At 39.9% G+C, this 20,329-nt stretch overlaps 1 protein-coding gene across 3 annotated transcripts in view; it reads left to right on the forward strand.

Moving 5' to 3' along the window:
* grid2 (glutamate receptor, ionotropic, delta 2) overlaps nucleotides 1-20,329 on the forward strand; it is a 475,952-nt gene that overhangs the window by 259,205 nt on the left and 196,418 nt on the right. For all 3 annotated transcript variants that reach the window (XM_069699497.1, XM_069699496.1, XM_069699495.1), the window contains exon 3: nucleotides 17,312-17,599. In XM_069699497.1, coding sequence (XP_069555598.1) covers nucleotides 17,312-17,599 — 288 coding nt within the window. The remainder of the gene's footprint in view (nucleotides 1-17,311; nucleotides 17,600-20,329) is intronic.

Genomic DNA, 20,329 nt, shown 5'->3' on the forward strand with positions numbered 1-20,329 from the left:
TCAGGATGTCTCCTCATACCCTACAACCCTCCACTCCAAAAATGACACATGAAACAACACAGACACATTTTTATAGGTGCACACTCCAACACAATTGTATTCCCATGTAGATGTGAGAAAGCAAGATATTTTTGCATCAGCTAGATTAGCATGGCATTTTAGGTGAAGCAACAATAGCCAAATAGAAGCTCAACCAGAGTTTCCCAAAAGCCCCTTTTTTCACAGCAAAACAGCTGGATGAATTGTTCTGCCTGTATTCCAGTCTTGCATGAGTCTTTTTTTATTTGTAATCCCAAACCTTTTCATTCATAACATCTGCAGGAACCGTTGTGAATATTTTCAGAGTTGTGATATCTTTAGAGCTGTTCTTTTTAAAAGCTTATGTGGTGTGTTTCCCTGTGCTTCCAAATGCTGTGTTCTGGTTAATGACGCGAGAATGCCTTAGACAGCTGTCAAATCGTCTTTGCAATATGTATGCATGAGCTTGATGAGCATAGCAGAAAGACAAAAATACTTCAAGTTCTGCATAGAACATAGGATGAGAAAAAAAAAAACATGATGGGGTGATGAAACCACAAAGCCATGATTTAATGCCATTTTTAAAAGCCATTGTTTTAACTCCTTGTGCTTTTTTTTTCATTCATTTTACTTCCATTACCTACAAGAAAACAGAAACTATCGCCATGAGAAGGAGTGATTCAGGTTGACATTTGGGTTTGCCTGTCCTCAATGCAATATCCCAATAAGGATAGCTGCACAAAACTTTGTGTATTTGTCTGCATTTGTGTGTGATTGGTTTTGTTAATTGCTTTGTGTTTGTAGCATAGTCATAATTAAGTCATTAATGTCCTTCCATTTACTTCCAGCCATTGTTTGTGTTTCATTTTCTATGAAGTGAACTTCACTTCATGAAAAGCAACAAGAAAAAGTTTTACTGTAAATAAACAACATAGATTTAAAACTCACACCAAAATCTGAAATGGCTCCCAAATCTCTTCTGTCAGAGGGATGTTCCAGTGAGACAACATTTCTAATCAAAGTTTTAGACTCAAAGTCAATTAGTTTCCATCGGGAGGGGGTCACACAAACAACCACTCAATGTGCCACTCATTAAAGCAATCAGTGTTTTAGTAAACACGTCAAATTCAAATTAATTTCTCAGAAATGTAGCACCAAAAAAACACATTTGCTATTCCCTGTCAATACACAGTGTGCTGGATGTAGCTTTTTTTATTTTTTTCATTCCATTTTTAATGAATCTTTGTTATCGTTATGTGATGCAATTACAGTGTTTGTCGCTAATTGGCATGTGTGTGTTTGTGTATCAGTGTATGAGTGCCCATGTGTGCTTCTAGTTGTCTGACATGTGGTTTGTCTCTTGTCCCAAACCCGGTCGTTTGTGCCACTCGGCAGCACAGTGCTAGGGAAGTCATTGTGTTTAAGCAATCTGCATCTTCTGTTGTTGTTCCCAGTTACTGTTACCCAGGGCAGGACTTCTGAACCTTTGGGAACTTAGGTTCCACTTCTGGCTACGTAGCAATGTCTGAGGAACACCCTCTCAAAAAAGAAATAAACACCCTGATGTGTTCCTGTCATTACTACATCGCCATCTGTGAAAACACCTGTATGGTATTTTCAATCAAGTCCTTACATTACATGTAATGTACATTACATACATTACATCCTACATTATTTGTTGACATATGTGCATGAGAAGCACTTTGCAAAACATCCTCCTCTTGAAGATTACGCTCCCTGCAGTATCTTACAAAAGCTAACAATTCATTGGCATTGCTAATGTAAGCCGTGCCATCCAGCTGTATGGCAAAGTATAGACTTGCCTTTATTCTTTACACAAGTTGGGATTCGAAGTCATAATTCAAGTCAACAATCCTTCCGGTCACAGTGCCGGAACTAAATGTCTTCCTTGCATGAGGGAATATATTTGGTGCACTCATCTTCTCTTTTTCTGTTTTTTTCTTTTTTAAATTTCTCTCTCTCCCTACGAAACACAAACACTCACCCAATGCGATTAACATTTTGCCTAAACTATGCACAGTCATACACACACGGAGCACAGCCACCAACATGCAAAAACATATACAAATACACAAGAACATTTTTCAACAATGGTATAATCCAGTAATCATTTTACATGCTTTAGAATGAGACACCCACATACACAGTACTCTTTTGTAATAGCTTGTTCAAACAGTTTACAAAGGCATACAATGCTTTGTAGACACAGTAACACAAATACACTTTCAGACGACATTATTTAAAGGCATCTCTACCAAAATTACCATTATCTCAAAGTGTTAAAAATTAGTTATTGTGCAACATGCACAATCGCGTTTCTGCCAATTTCCTGCAGTGACAGTCTGCCCGACACTGGCACACAAGCACTCACACACTAGTATAACTCCCTTATACCAATCATTTAACTATGACAGTCAGGGTCAGTTTTGATTGTGAGAATGAATGACGTGTGCCATTGAACATTTCATTATTTAGTTCCCCAGCAGACAGACTGCAACAGTGAAGAAAGAGCTGGAGAAAAACTAACAAGGCTAGAGGCCTTGACAGATTCAGTGTGTGCAAGCTTTTCAGACTGCTATCACAGTGATCATCAGATATTTACATAGCAATCATTGAAGCCACAGCTGACAGCCACTTTGATGAAAATCAATATATATCAAATGCAACTACAGTGAAGGACCTAAACAAAACCGAAAGGATGCTTGTTTGTTCATGTTGTCATGCTGTGTGATTGGCTATAAACACTTGCTCATTCAATTATGGATCAACAAAGTGACAGCAGAAGAAGCTTTACTGAGTACTTTGAACAGATTCTGCTGTCGCTTTTCAACTTGAAATACATCAGTCCCTTGTTCCTCTCTTCTCTCTATGTCTTCACAGGGGGCCTGCCATCTGTCATTTGGCGCACGCGAGTACACTCACACGCCATGCACAGTGTCTACAGTATATGAACAGAAAAAACACACAACACACCCACTGAAAATAAATATCTGGGATCAAGCGTGCAGTGGCACAAACATTCACACACCAGAAATGTGCAAACACACACCCACGGGCACGCACTGTTTCCTCCCTCTGAACTCATTCATTCTTGTTACGGCAACATAAAAGTTATCAAGCACGCTGTCGGGGGAAAGAGAGAGAGAGAGAGACAAATACAGAGGGGGAGAAAGACAGAGGAATGATGGCATGGGTTTGGCTGCACTGCAACTCTTGTATATTTTTCTCAATTAAGTTTTCTGGGGCATCGGGTGTGTGTACTGCGAGTGTATTTTGTCTGCCAGTCTCTGTGTGCTTTAGCTTGTATTACTCTAGATATCTAGTTCAGCTGCAGTTTAGAAAAGTATTGTGGTGCACTGAAAGAGACCTGCGAGCTGTTAGTGTGTCTTCTCTCCAATCCACTGTTGCTCTAACAGACTAATCAAACATGCAATCAAATGGAAACAAATGTGCACGCACACATTTGCATATTTAGAGTACAGATAAAGGGGAGTACACAGATAGCGGTGGTCCATTTTTGCTCGTGGTTTGCGTGCGGAGGCTTTGAGAATTGCAGTGCTACCTGTCTGTCGGAGTGCAATCAGTTCACTTCAATTGCGTATGCTTTTTTATCTGAGTGACATATCGACAGTCTTGCAACAATGTCCAAATAAAATGGGAATGTATCAGAGAAAACACGAATGTCTCTCTGGATGCTCGGGATCTGTCAGCACTTCAGCGCTGCTGCACTTGAATCTCCTCTTTTTTTCTCTCTCTCTCTCCGAGCTGTCTCTTTTACTGCCTCTGCTCTCCTTTCCCTCTTTTTCTGTCTCTTCCCATCTCAATTTCTGTGCATCTCCCTCTCTGCCGTAACCTTATATGTGCTACACTTTATTAATCTCTCTTATTTTCTCCTCACTTCGCTGTCCGTCATTTCTCTGACACTTCTCTGTCTGTTTTCTTTTCTTCCTCTTCTGTCTCTCTCTCTGTATCTGGTGAACGTAGCCTTTAGCCATGCACTAGCACTTCCAAGCCCTTTCATTTTGTCTCTCTCTTTTCATCATGGCCAGGTTGAGTACCGTTATAACCCCAAATAACCTTTTCACCACGTGGTCCTTGTATCTGTCTGATCTCTCATAGATGCCAATTGGGGAGGCTTTTATCTCAAGTGCCACACTGATACTGTACATCCAACTTGAGTACACAGTGAATGGCTCAAGTGGACTCCTAACCTTCTGTACAAAGAAGGCTTGATTCAGCCTAATTACATCGCCACGCTCCACAAACACAGAGATGCAGTGTGTGATAGAAAATAAGGGCTTATATTCTACCATAATAAACCCGTGTGCAGCAGTGCCCCCCCACCACCACCACCACCACCACTCGCAGCAAAAAAGCAAACAAGCAGAAAAAAGTTTTCCATATTAAATTTAGGCAATGATTAATATGAGCTGTTGTTGTAGGTAGCTGCAACTACATTGTTCATCTAAAACTTGGAACCAAAGCCAGCCTTACATGTCTTGGAACAGATTTTAGATTTAAACACTATTGATTTGTAATTGGCATGTAATTTCATTTAATTTCTATGAAGGCAACAGTTATCATTTATGCATAATTATGTTACTTTACATAATCAGTTTGCTTCCATCAAATTAACTGACTGTGCTCACTGGCTGGTAATGATGTCAGTTTTCACTTACTGTAAGCTTGCTACCCACGCACTTATGTTCACTTGTTCATTTGGATGGTAATTCAAATTTGAGGCTTCAGCGCAGAAGCAAGTGCCCTGACGCCCCTTTGCTCTCTTACACACAGACATTTGTGCCCAGACATGCGTACAAATGTACAAGGGTGCGAAATATAATTTAGAATTCTGTATTTCTGTCATTATCTCGCCAGCTTTAAAACTGTTACCGGGAACTATACTTCCCAAACTGAGGGTTGATGATATGTTTTTGAATTTAAATTTATCTTCCTCTGTCAAGCCAAGAATTGCAACATCAGTGTTCATAATTACTTGTATCCTATTTGAGAAACAGGCCACTTCACAGCTCCATGATGGTCAAGATTATAGTTCTATTGTGAGATAATTCTTGGCTTTACCGCTGAATGATGCAATCTCAATTGTAGAAAGATATGCTTGCCTCTCTTTTATATAAATTGTTTTGTGTATGTAAAATTAACGAATAATCCTATACATTTTATAATTTGCATTTGGAAGCCGACACAGTTCTTTTTTTTTATTATGCTTCTTTTTTTACCCAAGTAGCATATTTTTACTGTGGAAATACTGTTACAATGGGAAATATATCAGATATTTACTGATTACTTGACTGTAGATTCAGATAATGTCTTAAATACATTACTTATATCCATGATTGTGTCCCTTCAGGCAATGATTTCAAATGATTACATTCACAATCTCGAAATTCCTCTCCCAGTATTGCAATGAACCTGCCTCCGTCAATTCTTAATTTTATATATGAACATAAACTACACTCTTTTTTTTTTTCTCTCATGCTTTTTAAGCAGCACATAAAAAAAGAAAACCGAAGAGAAAAGTACATTTGAAATGCAAGGGAAAAAAACAACAACCTTGCTGCTGCTTGAAGTGACATAACAAAGCTGCCTCCCCTCTTGGTATTTCACCATCTGTGTAATAAATCTGACAAAACAGCACCATTCATTTCAGCTTGTGTAGTTTGCTTTCATCTCATTAAAGACAAAGCAAAAAGCTAATAAGAACTATCAGGTGCATTTTATGACTTTCGGCTATAATTTGAGGTCAACATAGTGGAAAAGCCTTTGTGAATACATTTACATTTGCATTTTATGCATCTGGCTGATGCAGTACAACTCTCAATAAATGCAACAATATATATATTATATATAATTTTTAGACCATGAAATGTCAGTGATTGGTCCTTTCGCTTGTGAAAATACAGTAATCAAGTAAGAGTGCAATCCAGTGAAAAGAAACAGATTTCAGTTTTGAAGATGTTGGTTTGATTTGCTTGCTTTGCCTTTGATTGGATCAATAGAGGATTTTTAGAGTAAAAGTTATTCTTTCCTGACATTGAAGCCATCTAGATCTCAAACAAAACTGAAGTTTTATGTAGTAAGTTGAAATAAGGACTGTCCGGTTTCCTAATCCATTTTTGGTTTGGTAGGGAGACATTTACTTGCCCTTTATGTAAATGTTGTAGCCCAAGACATTAAGCAGACCACTCTAGGCATATTAAATGACAATATACATTTTAGTATTTTGTTATATGCTGATGACAAGGTGTTCATGGCAAAGTTAATTATTCTGTGCTTATGGTGTAGTAAATGGAAAAGGTAACATGATACATTATACTGTCCTGTAGGGGTGTATGAGTGTTTGGGTTTTCATAAGAAATGTTCTTACAGATAAATTACAGGTTTCCATTCGCTTAGTTCAGACTGAGTGCCCTTCTTCTGGTATTTAAGGTAGTCAAATATAAAAGTATTCCCAAAGAGGACCATTTAAGTGTTTTCTGTCATCCGATGTTAAATTTAATTTGGTGTTTCATTGTCTAATGTAGATATTAACTTGAGGAGTCATGTCTTGCCTTTACTTGAAGAACCCTGATTTGTCTTGGTTGTCTGAAGGTGATATGTTGAGTTTATGCTCTTTAAAAAGAGACAGCCAGGAAAGAGAATGGTTGATACTGTGTGCAGTGCTGACCACTCCTGCATGGAAAGGAGAGCAAAGAGGTCTGCAGTGGCGGAACACAAGACACTTGCTGGCATGTTGTTCTGGAATGGTGGCTGCAGGAAAGGGACTACGGATCTCTTCACAGACTTGTGTGCCAGCATAAGGATTTGAAATTTGATACCAGCAGCCATGGGCAGCTGGAAGCAGCAATGTTGTCAGTGCACATTTTTGTGTGAGTGTGTGTGAATCATATCCCTACTGACTCATTGCTTATGAATGCCGGACAGCTCTATTCCGTCTTTTTCAATTAAAACCGGCAGCATATATGAAGCCACTGTGGCGATTTCTGCCAAGTGTTGAGTGCCTAATGTGTGTTTGAAAACTTGTACCTGAGCATGCATATGAGTTAATTACTCTTTATTAAGGGTTTGGATTTGCATGCCAATACAGAATGTATTATATTAATAACTTTGAGCAATAAGGGAAAACATTTGAAATATTTCTAAAATGAGCTCAGAACAAAATTATTCAACTGTCATATGTATGGAGCTGTGTTGTGGGCAATGACTAAGTTGCTGGGAAATTTAATTTGTCATTGCACATTACTTACTGAAAAAAAAACTACACTCCATTATAAATAATCATTAATGTTATATTACTTCTAACCTTACTTTCTTCTTATTTGCAATGGTGAAGAACAGATTGATGGACGAGATCAGGCAGGAGTCTCTGCGGAGCATAATGTTTGCAGATGACATTGTGATCTGTATTGAGAATAGAGAGCAGGTTGATGAGAGTCTTGTGAGGTGAAGGCCTATGCACTGAAGAGATGAGCAATGAAAGTCACAGGGAGCTAAACAGAACACGTGCATGAAACAGAGGGAGGACAGCAGAATGGTGAGGCTGCAAAGAGAAGAGGAGGCAAAGTCAGATGAGTTAAAATACTTCGTGACAACGGTTCGAAGTAATGCAGGAGAGAGGTGAAGAAGAGAGTGCAACCGGGGTGAAGTGGGTGGAGAAGAGTGCCGGGAGTGATTTGCGACAGAAGGGTAACAGCAAGAGTGCAAGGGAAGGTTTACATGATGGTAATGAGACCAGCTAAATTGTATGGTGTGTAGGTGGTGACACTAACGACAAGACTGGAGGTGGAGTTGGAGGTGACAGAGTCGAAAATGCTGAACGTGTTGTTGGAAGTGACACAGATGGACAGGAATAAGAATGCGTATATCAGAGTGACAGCTCCGGTTAGACAGTTTGGAGACAAAGTGAGAATAGGTGAGATTGAGGTAGTTTGGACATGTGTGAAGGAAAGATGCTGGATGTATCTGGAGAAGGAGGCTGAATATTAAACTCCCAGGCAAGAGATAAATAGGAAGGTCAAAGAGGAGGTGTAAGGGTGTAGTGAGGAAAGACATGCAGGTGGTTAACACGACAGAGGAAGATGCAAGAAAGGAAGAGATGGAAATGAATGTGGTGATCCTTAATGGGAACAGCCAAAGGAAGAAGAAGACTAACCTTCCCTTTACATGTATGTCAGCTGTTCTCTGTTGTTTCCCACTATATCCCCACCTCTATCAGTGAGAGAACAGGCTCTTTCTATCTCATTGAAGGAACTCTGAGTCATGTATCATTATGGAATTCCCCACAGTCTCTCCATAATTCATCTCTCGTTCTCTCCCACCCACCTCCTTTCATTGCCCTAACGCTCTCCCTCTTCAGCCTGCTGATTTGCATTTGTCTGCATCTTTCTCTGCAAGCCTTTATCCTTTCTTCATTTTTCAGTGGTCTTTATTGCAATACATCGATTGAAAAATCTGTCAGTCCCTGTTTCAAGTCGCCATTTCCACTTTGCAACTTACTCTCTAGACACCAAAAAAGTTCAACTTGCATTTAATTATCACCATGTCTCACTCCATCCATCCACTTCTCTCCTTTCTTCAATATCTCATTGAAACATTGCAGCAAATTATGTTGTTTCATCATTTACCATGCTGCTGTCTCACATACGGGGAAAGGCGCTATAACAGTAGGGGACATCTGTAATGGGTAAATGGTGTAAAAACTAAATATTATATTTAAAAGATGACACAAATGTGTTATATCAACACCATTAGAGCAGTATGTGTTTGTACACATATTGTGTGAAATACAATGAGATGCACATTCACCCATTCAGATTGCAGGAAATTCAGTTTTCCTTTAATATGAATATGCCCTGTCTCCCCATCTTAGGCCAATATCTACAGCAAAATGACAAATTGGAGTAAATGAGGTGCAACACCCCTAACCCTTTTGTCAAAATATGATAAGATATAATGTGATGGAGAGATGGATAATGCAATGATTGTTTACAATCACTTCTCCATGCACTTTCATTATGCAGTATCACCAGCCAGGCCCTCTTTTTAGGGAGTGCCAAAAGTAAAAAAAAAAAAAAAAAAAAACAGTTCAATTTTACTGATCACATCCATTTCCCTCAAAAAGAAAAAAAAAAAAGAACACCTGTCTTCTGAAACACCAAGTGGGAAAATATGACATCTGCCGCGTACACAGGCAATGAAAACAGAGACACACCGAGCCATTAGCAGTGAACAACAACCAATCCATTTTCTAAATATGATTTAAGCATTGACAAATGGGTCATAACACTAGCTGACAAAGAGAATATGAAAAAGACAGCGAGAAACAGATAGAGTGAGATTGGGGTTTGCATATACATATGCTGCAGAATAACATGGCTTCTGGTTGTTCATACTTGAATAAGTTAGACCAGAAATTTTGCTAAAGCAGGAGGAAGGACAATTTAATTCGAACCACATGTGTAAAGAAGTAAGGGGGGGAGGAAAAGAGAAGGACATAGATCTATCCTGGTGAAGTAATAGCAATAAAAGCCCTAGGGCAGTAAACAGAAGAGCTGTGGATTTTCCCAGGGGACACGTTGATCTCCTTGACTTTACAATGGATAGAGCTGGGACACAAGGATATATACGACTGCAGGCCTCTTTGAATGGATTGAGGGCGGATGGGGGAATAGCCAAAGGAAACAGCGAATGAGGAAGAGGATCAACTGTTGAACTGTGAGCCACAGTGAGATGCAAGGCCTTTCACACCAGGTCTGGTTATAGTGCACCTTATTGTGATTCAATACTTTTTTTCTGTTCAACAGCAAATATGTGACCCACAACTAAAACTTCACTGATAATTTAGTGTAAAAAGGAGGAAAACAGGTTTACAAATGAGACAAAACATGGAAAAGATCTGCTGACAACACAGATAACAATGAGGGTAGGTGTGTATGTTGTCAGTATTAGGAGGGACAGAATGCCATGTGATAGGTGGACAGGCAGCAAGAAAAAAAAACCATGAATGAAATGAAGGTCACCGAGGTTTCTCTACCATATCACAAAGCAGACATCAGATGTTTCTCCTTTTCTTTATTCTTCTGCAGATATTTTCTTGAAAAAAAAGGGAGACCAGAATGTGTATAAAAAAAAAAGACCGTGCACAATAACTGCAAGACAAATAGATGAAGGACACATTTCAGTCTCACTTCTATGTATGTATGTAACTGTCTTGGAATACAATTTGTAGAAAACTGCATTCGCTGATAATAATTCAAAGGATAGAGGAAGCAGAGAGGAGGGTATGAATGGGTTGATACAGATATTGGAAAGACTTTTTAAGCAGTGTTGGATAGGCCTATGGAAGAGAGCATTATTGTATGTTGTTTATTTTTGAGGTTGTGTTGTAAAGACCACCTATAGTACCTTTGTTCTCTGGACACATTTAAATACAATACTTACAATGTCAGGTCAGAGGACATTTTATCATTAGCTCTGCTTCTTGTTCACAGTAAACTTGGATAAAGTTGACTGTTTCTTGTGGTTACATTTCTGCTTAAAAATGTAATGCGCTCCATTCTCTTATTCCACTTGAACATTTTAAAATGTCTTATTGTTGTCCATGCAAACTCACTTGTAAATACCTCTGTTAGTTGACAAAAATGTATATAGTGTTTTTCTGTGAATCATCAGTGCATCTGTCAGTGCTTAAACTGTACAGTGGTATGTTTATTTTTGTACACAGGGCTCTCTTGAAAAATAAATCCCAATCTTAGTGAGAGTACCTGTTTAAATATAACATTAATAAATGCCTTTAAAAAAACAACATAGACAAAAAACAGGCAGAAAGATGAGTCAAATACAATGAAATGTTTTTTTTGTTTTTTTTTTTTTTTTAAGTAAGAGAAGGTGTCAACTAGTTATAGTGGCACAGTAAAAGTTTAAAGGAGTAAAAAGCCAGAGAAAAAGAGAGATGGGAATTGGGGGAAAAGGGAATAGGGGTATTCATCTGGCAAGTGTGATAACGGTGAGTGCAGTAACTGGATAAATATAGTGGTAAAGGGTGCTGAATTGAGGGACAGTTGAAGGGAATGAGGAGAGGAGCACAGATAGAGTTACAGACAAGACAAAAAGAGGCTGGATGAAAGAGAGGATGTATGTATCTGCAGGGCACAAAGACCAGAGCTGAATATGATGTTAAATGTGGCAAGATGAAGGGACCAAAGGGGGTCCATTAAATGTTAATGGAAAGAGGGTAGGGGGCGGGGAGGCGTACTGGGGGCAGAAATAAGAACAGATTGTATTTGCGAGAAATCATTGGTCTGGTATTTTCAGCAACAGGAAATGCCAGGAGTCTGAAAACCTACAGTGATACATTTCTAGAGAAACAAAGTTGAAAAGGGCATGTTATCTTTTACTCATTCTACCTCCCCACATTAATTCAAGTGCTAATTCCCTCAAGGAGTGTATATCAGCAAACCAACCACATAAGCATTTATAGAGCAAAGCATATTTTCAGCCTGCCAGCACTGTGAGTAAGCATCTCTCTCTGCCACTCAGTGCTTAGCCGTGTATGGCACAATGCATGGCAGCAGTTTGAAGCTGTGGATCTGCAACAATATGTGAAACAATACGCAGACACAAGTAGGTCATCCACACACACACACACACACACACACACACACACACACACACACACACACACACACACACACACACACACACACACACACACACACACACACACACACACACACACGCTAACACATGCACACACACAAAAAGCACAAGAAAAGGAGATACACTGCTGGCTATGACACTACTGCGGATGCTTGTAGGACTTCCTCACTGTCTCTCTGCGAATCTGTGATGAAACCAAACACTTGATTATGATTACACACTCATCTTGCAGCCAGCAGATACTCGATGCCTTTTCATTCAGATTATTGCTTTACATAATACTCTTGTGTTGGAAACAAATTGAGCTGTCCCTGTTCCTGTCAACAAAGTCATAACCTAAAAAACATAAACAATTATTGTGTAGCTGATGTAATGGAAAATAGCCTTGTGCGAGACATTAACCTGTTGTTGGAAGAAAAACTTGGGTATATACAAATTTGTCAACTTGTTTTCCCATTTATGCCACAACAATTTACACTTCAATATCTCTGGTTGTTTTAGATCTTTGTGAGCAATCTCGGCAATCAACAAGCCAGACCACTTTACAGCTATTTAAATTTGCAGGATAATCCAAAGCAAGTATTTTTGATCTGCTTATTTGACCTATAAGCTCCCCCAATACAACTTTGATAGCATGCAATATCCATTCCATTATCCATACCCGCTTTTATCCTGAACAGGGTCACGGGGGGCTGGAGCCTATCCCAGCTCACATTGGGCGAAGGCAGGGTACACACTGGACAGATCGCCAGTCCATCACAGGGCCAACACATAGAGACAGACGGAAGCATGCAATACATAAAAACTCAACTTAATATCCTGATATAAAATTGCATATACCATGATGACAGATTTGTTCATATCACCCACATTTCGCTTTGCTGCAGGTTAATTACAGATTGTGTATAAAATAGTTCCACACACATGATATGATGCAGGAAGATGGTATAGCAACTTAGTCAAACAGTGTTACTGTTGAGGTTTCAGCCTGTCAACCTCAATTTGTACCTGATTATTACATTTTGGGGTTTCAGGTTCACTCTTTTTGGCAACATTGGGCCAGTAATATTAAAGAAGTATTTAAAGCGACAGATGTTATAGATTATACGTGGAGTATATTTGACCGTATTTTAAAACTGTTTCCAATGTTGTCTAAGTTTCGTAAACGTTCTGGAGCTACGGACACCTCTCATGTTGGTTTTTCTTTGGGTATTGATTTATTTGCTTCCTATCCCTCTATCCTTCCTCTCCATCCTCACTCACTGGGCCAAAGAAACTGGAGGACTGTGTCTCAGCGTAATAAAACGTGTATGGTGCGTGTCAGTGTGTGGTGGGAGGAGGGCTGCTTGGAGAGACTTAGATAGAGAGAAGAATCGGTCACACCCGGTTGCAGGTAAAGTGCTTGCAGTCCATTTATTCTGACAGGACCGACATGCAGGAGAGAGAGCTCAATAACATGCTCTGTTGCAAGCAACGCATGTACAACGCACACTGACGTACAAAACATGCATCAACATGTCTGCATGTAAACAAGAGCTGTTAGAGGCAGTGGTTCAATATACTTACAATACATGGAAATTCATGAAGAATTCACAGAAGGTATTTGGAGTCTTACAAGGTCAATCAAACAGTTGATTTTGAAAAAAAAAAAAAAAAAAAAGAAAGACATGAAAACTTTGATGGAATGACGGATTTCCACATATTGGTGATGACATACCAGCAAAATATATAAATACAAACAGTGCAGATAAATTAACAAAGTCGATAAATCCTGTAGTAATCCCTGTAACCTACAGTCTGAACTCCTAGATGTCTGTTTGAATGACTGACATTTACATCCCTCAACTAAACACCTCTGCATGACTGCTTGACAGGTCTTAGCTGCTTTAGCGAGATTGATTCCGGAAAGATTTATCATGTCACACTATTCTGCCCACGTAGAGGAGATGTGTGTGTGTGTGTGTGTGTGTGTGTGTGTGTGTGTGTGTGTGTGTGTGTGTGTGTGTGTGTGCGTGTGCGTGTGCGTGTGCGTGCGTGCGTGTGCGTGTGTGTGTGTGTGTGTGTGTGTGTGTGTGTGTGTGTGTGTGTGTGTGTGTGTGTGTGTGTGCGCGCGCTTGCTTGTGTGTGGGTTGGTGAAGACGGTGGTGGTGTTTAAGTGTGGTTTAGTGGGTGGTTATGGGTCCTGATGATAGGTGAAAGATTCCAACTGACTACACTTTGTATTTGTTTGCACTCCTACACACCTCTCTCTCGCTCTCTCTGTCTCTGTAGCTGAAATCCAAACCTGTTTTTTTGTGCTCAAAGTGCAGTCATTGTACAAAAGAGTTACTTTTTAAACAATGTCCATCTGTACAGCTTCACTTTCAACTCACACTTCGTCACTCAGGCACCACTTTTTAGATTTGATCATATACTACTTTTTTTTTTTTTTTTTACCTTTCGTAGCATAAGCAAAGTCTATGTATGTTATTATCAAATATTAACAGCTTCAAAGTCACTACCCGCATATTTTGCTGCACCAGCAGCTGCACTTCCATATAATGTTCACTCTCATTTGACTGTTGCCTACATCAGAGTGATGCAAAATCGGGCTGGGTTAACGCAACGGGCCCTTTAAGTCATTAGCAAAGAGTATTAATGAGCCTAGTGCTGGGAAGCCCCCCACAGACTTAAGAGTGTGTGATGTAGAGGGGATGAGGGCACTAATTTTCCAAAGTGCCCTAATAAGTAGCGGATTAGCAAAGCCTTCTATTAGCCAAAGCCTGGATGATGCTAAGCTAATGCGCTACAGTTAGACTAGAGCAATGCAGCTGAAGCGTTAGTTAGCATGACCGGTATAATACGGATGTGGAGTCTGGATAATGTCGCTTATGAAATACGACTGGCTTATTAAGTTGCGGCGTACCTTCCCACACACGCACAGGCATACACATGCTTTAACATTAAGTTCCTGGTAGATGGAAGATGAATCCTGGGCTCATTGATTTCAAGAATAATGACCATGACCGAGCATTATGCAGAGACTTAGTGAAGTTTAATCATATATTGTTACACTTTAATTAATTCCTCAAAATGTGGACTGGTACAATGGACAGTGAGATTGAAACTGCTTGCGCTTCTACTCATTAATCGTCAACATCAATGCGTAGGGAAATGGTTGACAGAAATAACCCTTCAGCTATTGCTAAAAGGGAAAATTGTTCCTCACAGTGTTTTGCCAGTTAATTACAGAATGGCTTTGTGTTCATATATTTAAAGCTATTGCCTCCAAATTAGATCAATGTCCCCGAACTGCTTTAGTGACAACTACAGCCAAGTTATCTTATAATCCAATTTTGCATAGACCACATCCAGTATGCCTTTAACTTTTTCTTTACATATACAGACTGTGTAAGACACAGTGAGTTTAGTTTTAGGGTGACTTACATCTTCAAAATAATTTATCCAAATTAAACCAGTGATGCTTGAACTAACATGAATTAATTAAACAAACTGAATTAAACTCCAAAAGAAATTAAGCAGACACCATGCTGTGCATCATTAAAGACATCGACAAACACACACACAGACACAGGTTTATCACAATTTGAGAATTCTTCCTCACAAACCACTTTGAAATCCAACTCATTAGGTTGTTTTTGTGCAAACCAGCTGACATGGGAGTTATTGTCATATTGTATAGCTCCCATGTTCCCTCTCTCTCACACACACACACACACACACACATGCACACATACAGTGTTATTCTGCTTTTCTCATCAAATCTGTCTCCCCAAGATTTTTATTTTTTCTGTATTCTCTTTCTTTCTTTGGATTTATTTCTGCAGTGTCAACAGATTAGTCCCTCTGGCTTTCTAAAGGCCGACTGTGTGTTGTCGATTGGGCTTTCTTGTCATTATACATTGCCTTTGCGCAGTTGCTGTGTTTGTATATGTGAGTTGGTTTTTCCCATAGTGTCTTTGAATTTTTTTTCCACCATTTTTGTCTTTTATTCACTGAGTCTGTGACAGGGTTTTAGTCAGCTAAAAGTGAAATAAGCACGTCTAGCGATGACGGACGCAGTGAGGAGCAAAACTGGAGCAGAAGTGAGGAATGAATTAAGAATCAGGATGGATGAGGGATTGAAAAAGGGGGGGAAAGGAGATAAACGCCAAATGTGGGTGGTCATGTTGGTAAAATCTGTGAACTGTGGGAGGCAAAGAAAAAAAAGTGATAAAGAGGTTGTGGTGAATCAAAAGCTAGCTGGGGTGAAAGAAAGAAACAGGATAGTGGATGTCTGTGTTGCCATGAGGGTAAACAAGAAACGAGGGGGGAAAAAATGGCTGGTGAGTAAAGATGGTGAAAAAGATTGGGAGGTGCAATGGGAAAGATTCTGAAGGAGGGATGTTGGGGGGAGGTGGAAGAGGAAGGCAGATGACTCCAAACTGAGGACAGTGTACAGTATTATGTGGTGCTGTAAGGCAACTAAAATGAAAATCACTGCAAGACTGTGACTCTGAAATGATTGGGGCTGAAAGGTAAGCACTCAGAGGGGCTGTTTTGGAATAGAGGGAAGATAACGGGAGAGTTTTGAGAGGGTAGGAGGTAGAGGTGTTTTTGATAGCACTAGAGGCCAAGTAGGGGGGTGGGTGGGTGAAATTAGCACAAAGTGTCTCAGAGCTGGGGAGCAGCAGAGCAACTGCAACAACTGCGAGATTGTTGATAATCTCTGCCATATTTTACAATACAGTTTTTATAAAACAATTTGCAAAGGCCAATCAAAGATGTGGACACTCACATGGCGGTGTTACACGCTTGACTTAATTTCAATTGAGTAGCTGAATAGTGCTTGATGTCAGCAGACCTTTTTGCCAGAAGGGAAAATTAGAAATAGGGGTTACAGGATAGATGGTGATGTTCTGCACCAAGTGTTTTGGTGATGCAGTCATCATATTATGTTATTTACTCTTGAGTTTAATAAAAAGGTGACACATCAACACCTCTATGTACTTTTATCATGTCCATGTCTCCATCCATTTACAGAATGACTCGCAGTACTCTGTGTGACAGCCTAGAATGGACGATGTCTTGAGGTTCTTAGGGATTTGCCTGTATTTATTGATGTAGGGCATAAAAAGTCTCACTGTGGGATTTTACATGTAACCTAGCACACAACATGCTCCTACTCTGCTTATTACTCACTACTCCATATATCTGTATGCCTCCTCCTTCTCTGTTCTTTGTACAGAGCGGCCTGTGAATGATTGCAACAGCTTTGGTCTTCAAAATAACTATGCAACGCATGTGGAAACAAACAGAAACCACTTGCTAAATATATCCTTGCCTCTTTCAGTCAGTGCTGCATTGTGGTGACCTGTAGAATAAGAATGATTTGCCGTGGTGCACTCTACAACAAATAATTACTGTGTTAAAAAAAATATGACTTGGAATCGCCCACAGTTGTAACAGATATTTTCACAACTGGTGATTTTTGGCATAAAATGAGTTGTATAATATATGTTTTTTTCCTTTGCTTTGAAAAAATAACATACGCTTACTCTGTTTCCTCCTCCCTTCCCCTTTCTTGTCTTCTTCCTTCTCTCCCTCCATTCAGCCTGTGAGCTGATGAACCGTGGTATCCTGGCACTGGTCAGTTCAATTGGCTGCATGTCGGCAGGCAGCCTTCAAACTCTGGCCGATGCCATGCATATCCCCCACCTCTTTATCCAGCGCTCCACAGCGGGAACACCCCGTTCCTCCTGCCCATCCACCAGTCGCCTCCCCGGAGCAGATGACTACACCCTAATGGTCCGCCCACCTGTCTATCTCAATGAGGTCATCATGCAAGTGGTGTCAGAGTATAGCTGGCAGAAGTTCATCCTCTTCTATGATTCGGATTTTGGTAAGAAAATAAGCTCTTGTTGATAACACTAGTCCCAATTTTTTTTTTTTTTTTTTTTTTTTTTGTCTATCTGTTTATCTCTCTCTCTCTCTCTCTGTCTGTCTATCTGTTTTACCCTTTCCATCAAGCAAAAAATGTGACACTGCTTTAAGTCATGAAGATGATTCACTTTAACTGGCATCTATTGCAGGTCTAATCTAGGAAACTGGTGTTGTGTGAATTTTACATTTATCTGATCTAATGGTATCAATGGTTTCCCAGCACGGCAGGACACTAGAGAGATAATGGATGTATGGTTGAGTCAGAAACCTTGCTTTCTCTCTCTCTATGTTCTCTCTCTCAAACAAACATGGAAATGCAGGCAGCCATGGGGATGTGTATGCATATGCCCAGACACACTGAAACAGGCAAACACATATATCTTTATGCGTCTTTATGCCAGCGACACATCAGTTTTCCTGCTTGTGTGTGTGTGCTGTCTCGTTTTACCCTCCTTCTTCTTTTCTCTCCCGTGCTCTCTTTCCAGTCCATTAAGTCTAACATTAGACTAGAAACATCCTATGTCCCTTTTATAAAGTGCCCCCACTGCCAGTCTGTTTTGTCAGTCTCTTAGCTTCCCTCCACAGAAATATAATTGTGTTATTGCTAATGTGAATGTGCTGGTGTACTCAGAACATTTAGTTATGTCTGTGTATGTCTTTTGTCTCTTGTGCATGTTGTGTCCTTTCTGACCCCAGTTTTGTTCACTGCTTGGCTACATTAAGTCATTTTAATGTACCTTCTTAAACAGCTGTCCCTCTCTTTGCATGAAGGGTCACAAACTTGATACAATTCCCATAAAACACACACCCTGTAAGTGTATGCCATCACATTGTCAACTGGCTGTCACTTTAGCTCTGCAGGGGAGAACACTGCTGGCAGTGCTCCTGATGGAGCGAAACTTACAAACATATTGCAATTTGGGTCCTATTCAAATGACTGATGTCAAAGCAGGTGTTTTGCTAGCTAATGGAAAACACAAACATCGACATCAGTCACTGGTGGGTGGACAGAGTTACAGCACATCTAGAAGTTGACATGTTATAGTTGTCTTCCCTCTTTATAGCCATAATGGAGCTTCATTTCACTCATCACAATCAATTAACACAATTAATGTTGTATACACTGATCTGCAATGAGATATCTTCAGAGGCATCGTTTTGCAATACATTCTCCAAGCCGATCCTCAATCTTCCAAAGCATTAAAGCATTTTATCAGTGTATTGAATACAGTATGTCATATGAAAGTATTTTCTAATTACAGAGCTCTATCAAGCAGTTTATATGGATGAAAATTGAATAGTGACTTATATGGCCTGTCTGAAAATGTTAATCCCACACCTCAGGATTCAGTGTAGTAAACACCTTGATTAAATCAACCTTGAGCAACAATTGGCAGGGCAGAGTTCATCCAGCCTGTAAATTAACCGGGAGATCACTGGTATGCAGGAGCTCAGTTAAGGTGTGCTAACAGCTATAGTCCTACTCTCTGTATGTTACACTGTTAGCATGATGTCTGTTAACTTTTACCCTGATACATATTTTGCAAAAACAACCAATGTGCCATGCTGACTCTAAAAACTATCCACAATCAGTGATAGATTGTTAGTACGGGTTTTCTTAGGTAAAGAACACCCTGCGTGTACTTGACTGTAAGTTAAATCCAACAGTGCTCGGCAGAATGTAGCTGTTTAAAGTTATTTTTGGATGTACTGAAATCTGCAGCAGCTGATGTTCTTCCAGTTTATTAATATTCGTATTCTTTTGTATTAATGTTCAGCACTAGTGTAAAAGCCTCCATTACACTTCATGAAGTCAACGTCTTTAAAGTAATGGCAAAGAACATGAAAATGACCAAATATACTCCTGCCTGCTGGTAAAAAGGTTTTTACTATAACCTTAATCTGACCTTAATCAAGACTAAAAGTAGGTCGACAACTTTCAATTGGCAATTTTAGATCCCAAATCTGGTGTAGATCACACGTGATATCTGAACTATAGACACATGTACACATGCATGCATGCATGCTGGTACCCCACTTAAATCCCTCTGTCCCCTCTGTGCTCCGTGACCACTAATTCAACACATGGATCCTCTGGGTTTTGGCAGTCCTTTTCTCTTAGCCACAGAAGGCCCTTTAAAGATATCACCATTGTTCCCTAATGGCTTCACCCCCTGTTCAAGGAGAGAGGGGAGAGGCAAGAGCGCAAAAGAGAGGGAATGAGAAAGCAAGGTAGAGAGAAAGACAGATAGAGATGGCCTTTTAAGATGATAGCAATGTTCCCAAAAGGCCTTGCCTCTGTAAAAGGAGAGTTCTTTAGAGAACAGACAGTCGAGTGTGTCCTCTCAAATGAAGCTACGGTGCAACTGTCCCAATCCCTATTTTCAGCTCTACTGGTGCGTTCCGGACACTGAGAACACATGTTTTCTCTCTGTCGTCTGTCTCTCTCTCTCGCCCCTCAGTTTATCTCGCTCCCTCTCTGTCCATTTTCCTCTTTTCTTTTCAGTCTCCCCTCAGGTGTCTTATATTTTAACTGCAAAACCCGACATATACTGAAAACATGAGCGACACGTGCCGTTACCTGCTGAGTGACCTTGCCCATAGTTCAGTCTGACCTACAGCAGCACTGGCCTTATTGAGCAAATGCGGGAAGTACCACTTAGTGGTAATAACACTGTTGACATTAAGA

The sequence above is a fragment of the Brachyistius frenatus genome, unplaced genomic scaffold, assembly GCF_029030835.1.
Source record: "Brachyistius frenatus isolate BFR_SWC_R1_liver_20210118 unplaced genomic scaffold, ASM2903083v1 Contig_30, whole genome shotgun sequence".
Lineage (NCBI taxonomy): Eukaryota > Metazoa > Chordata > Actinopteri > Embiotocidae > Brachyistius > Brachyistius frenatus.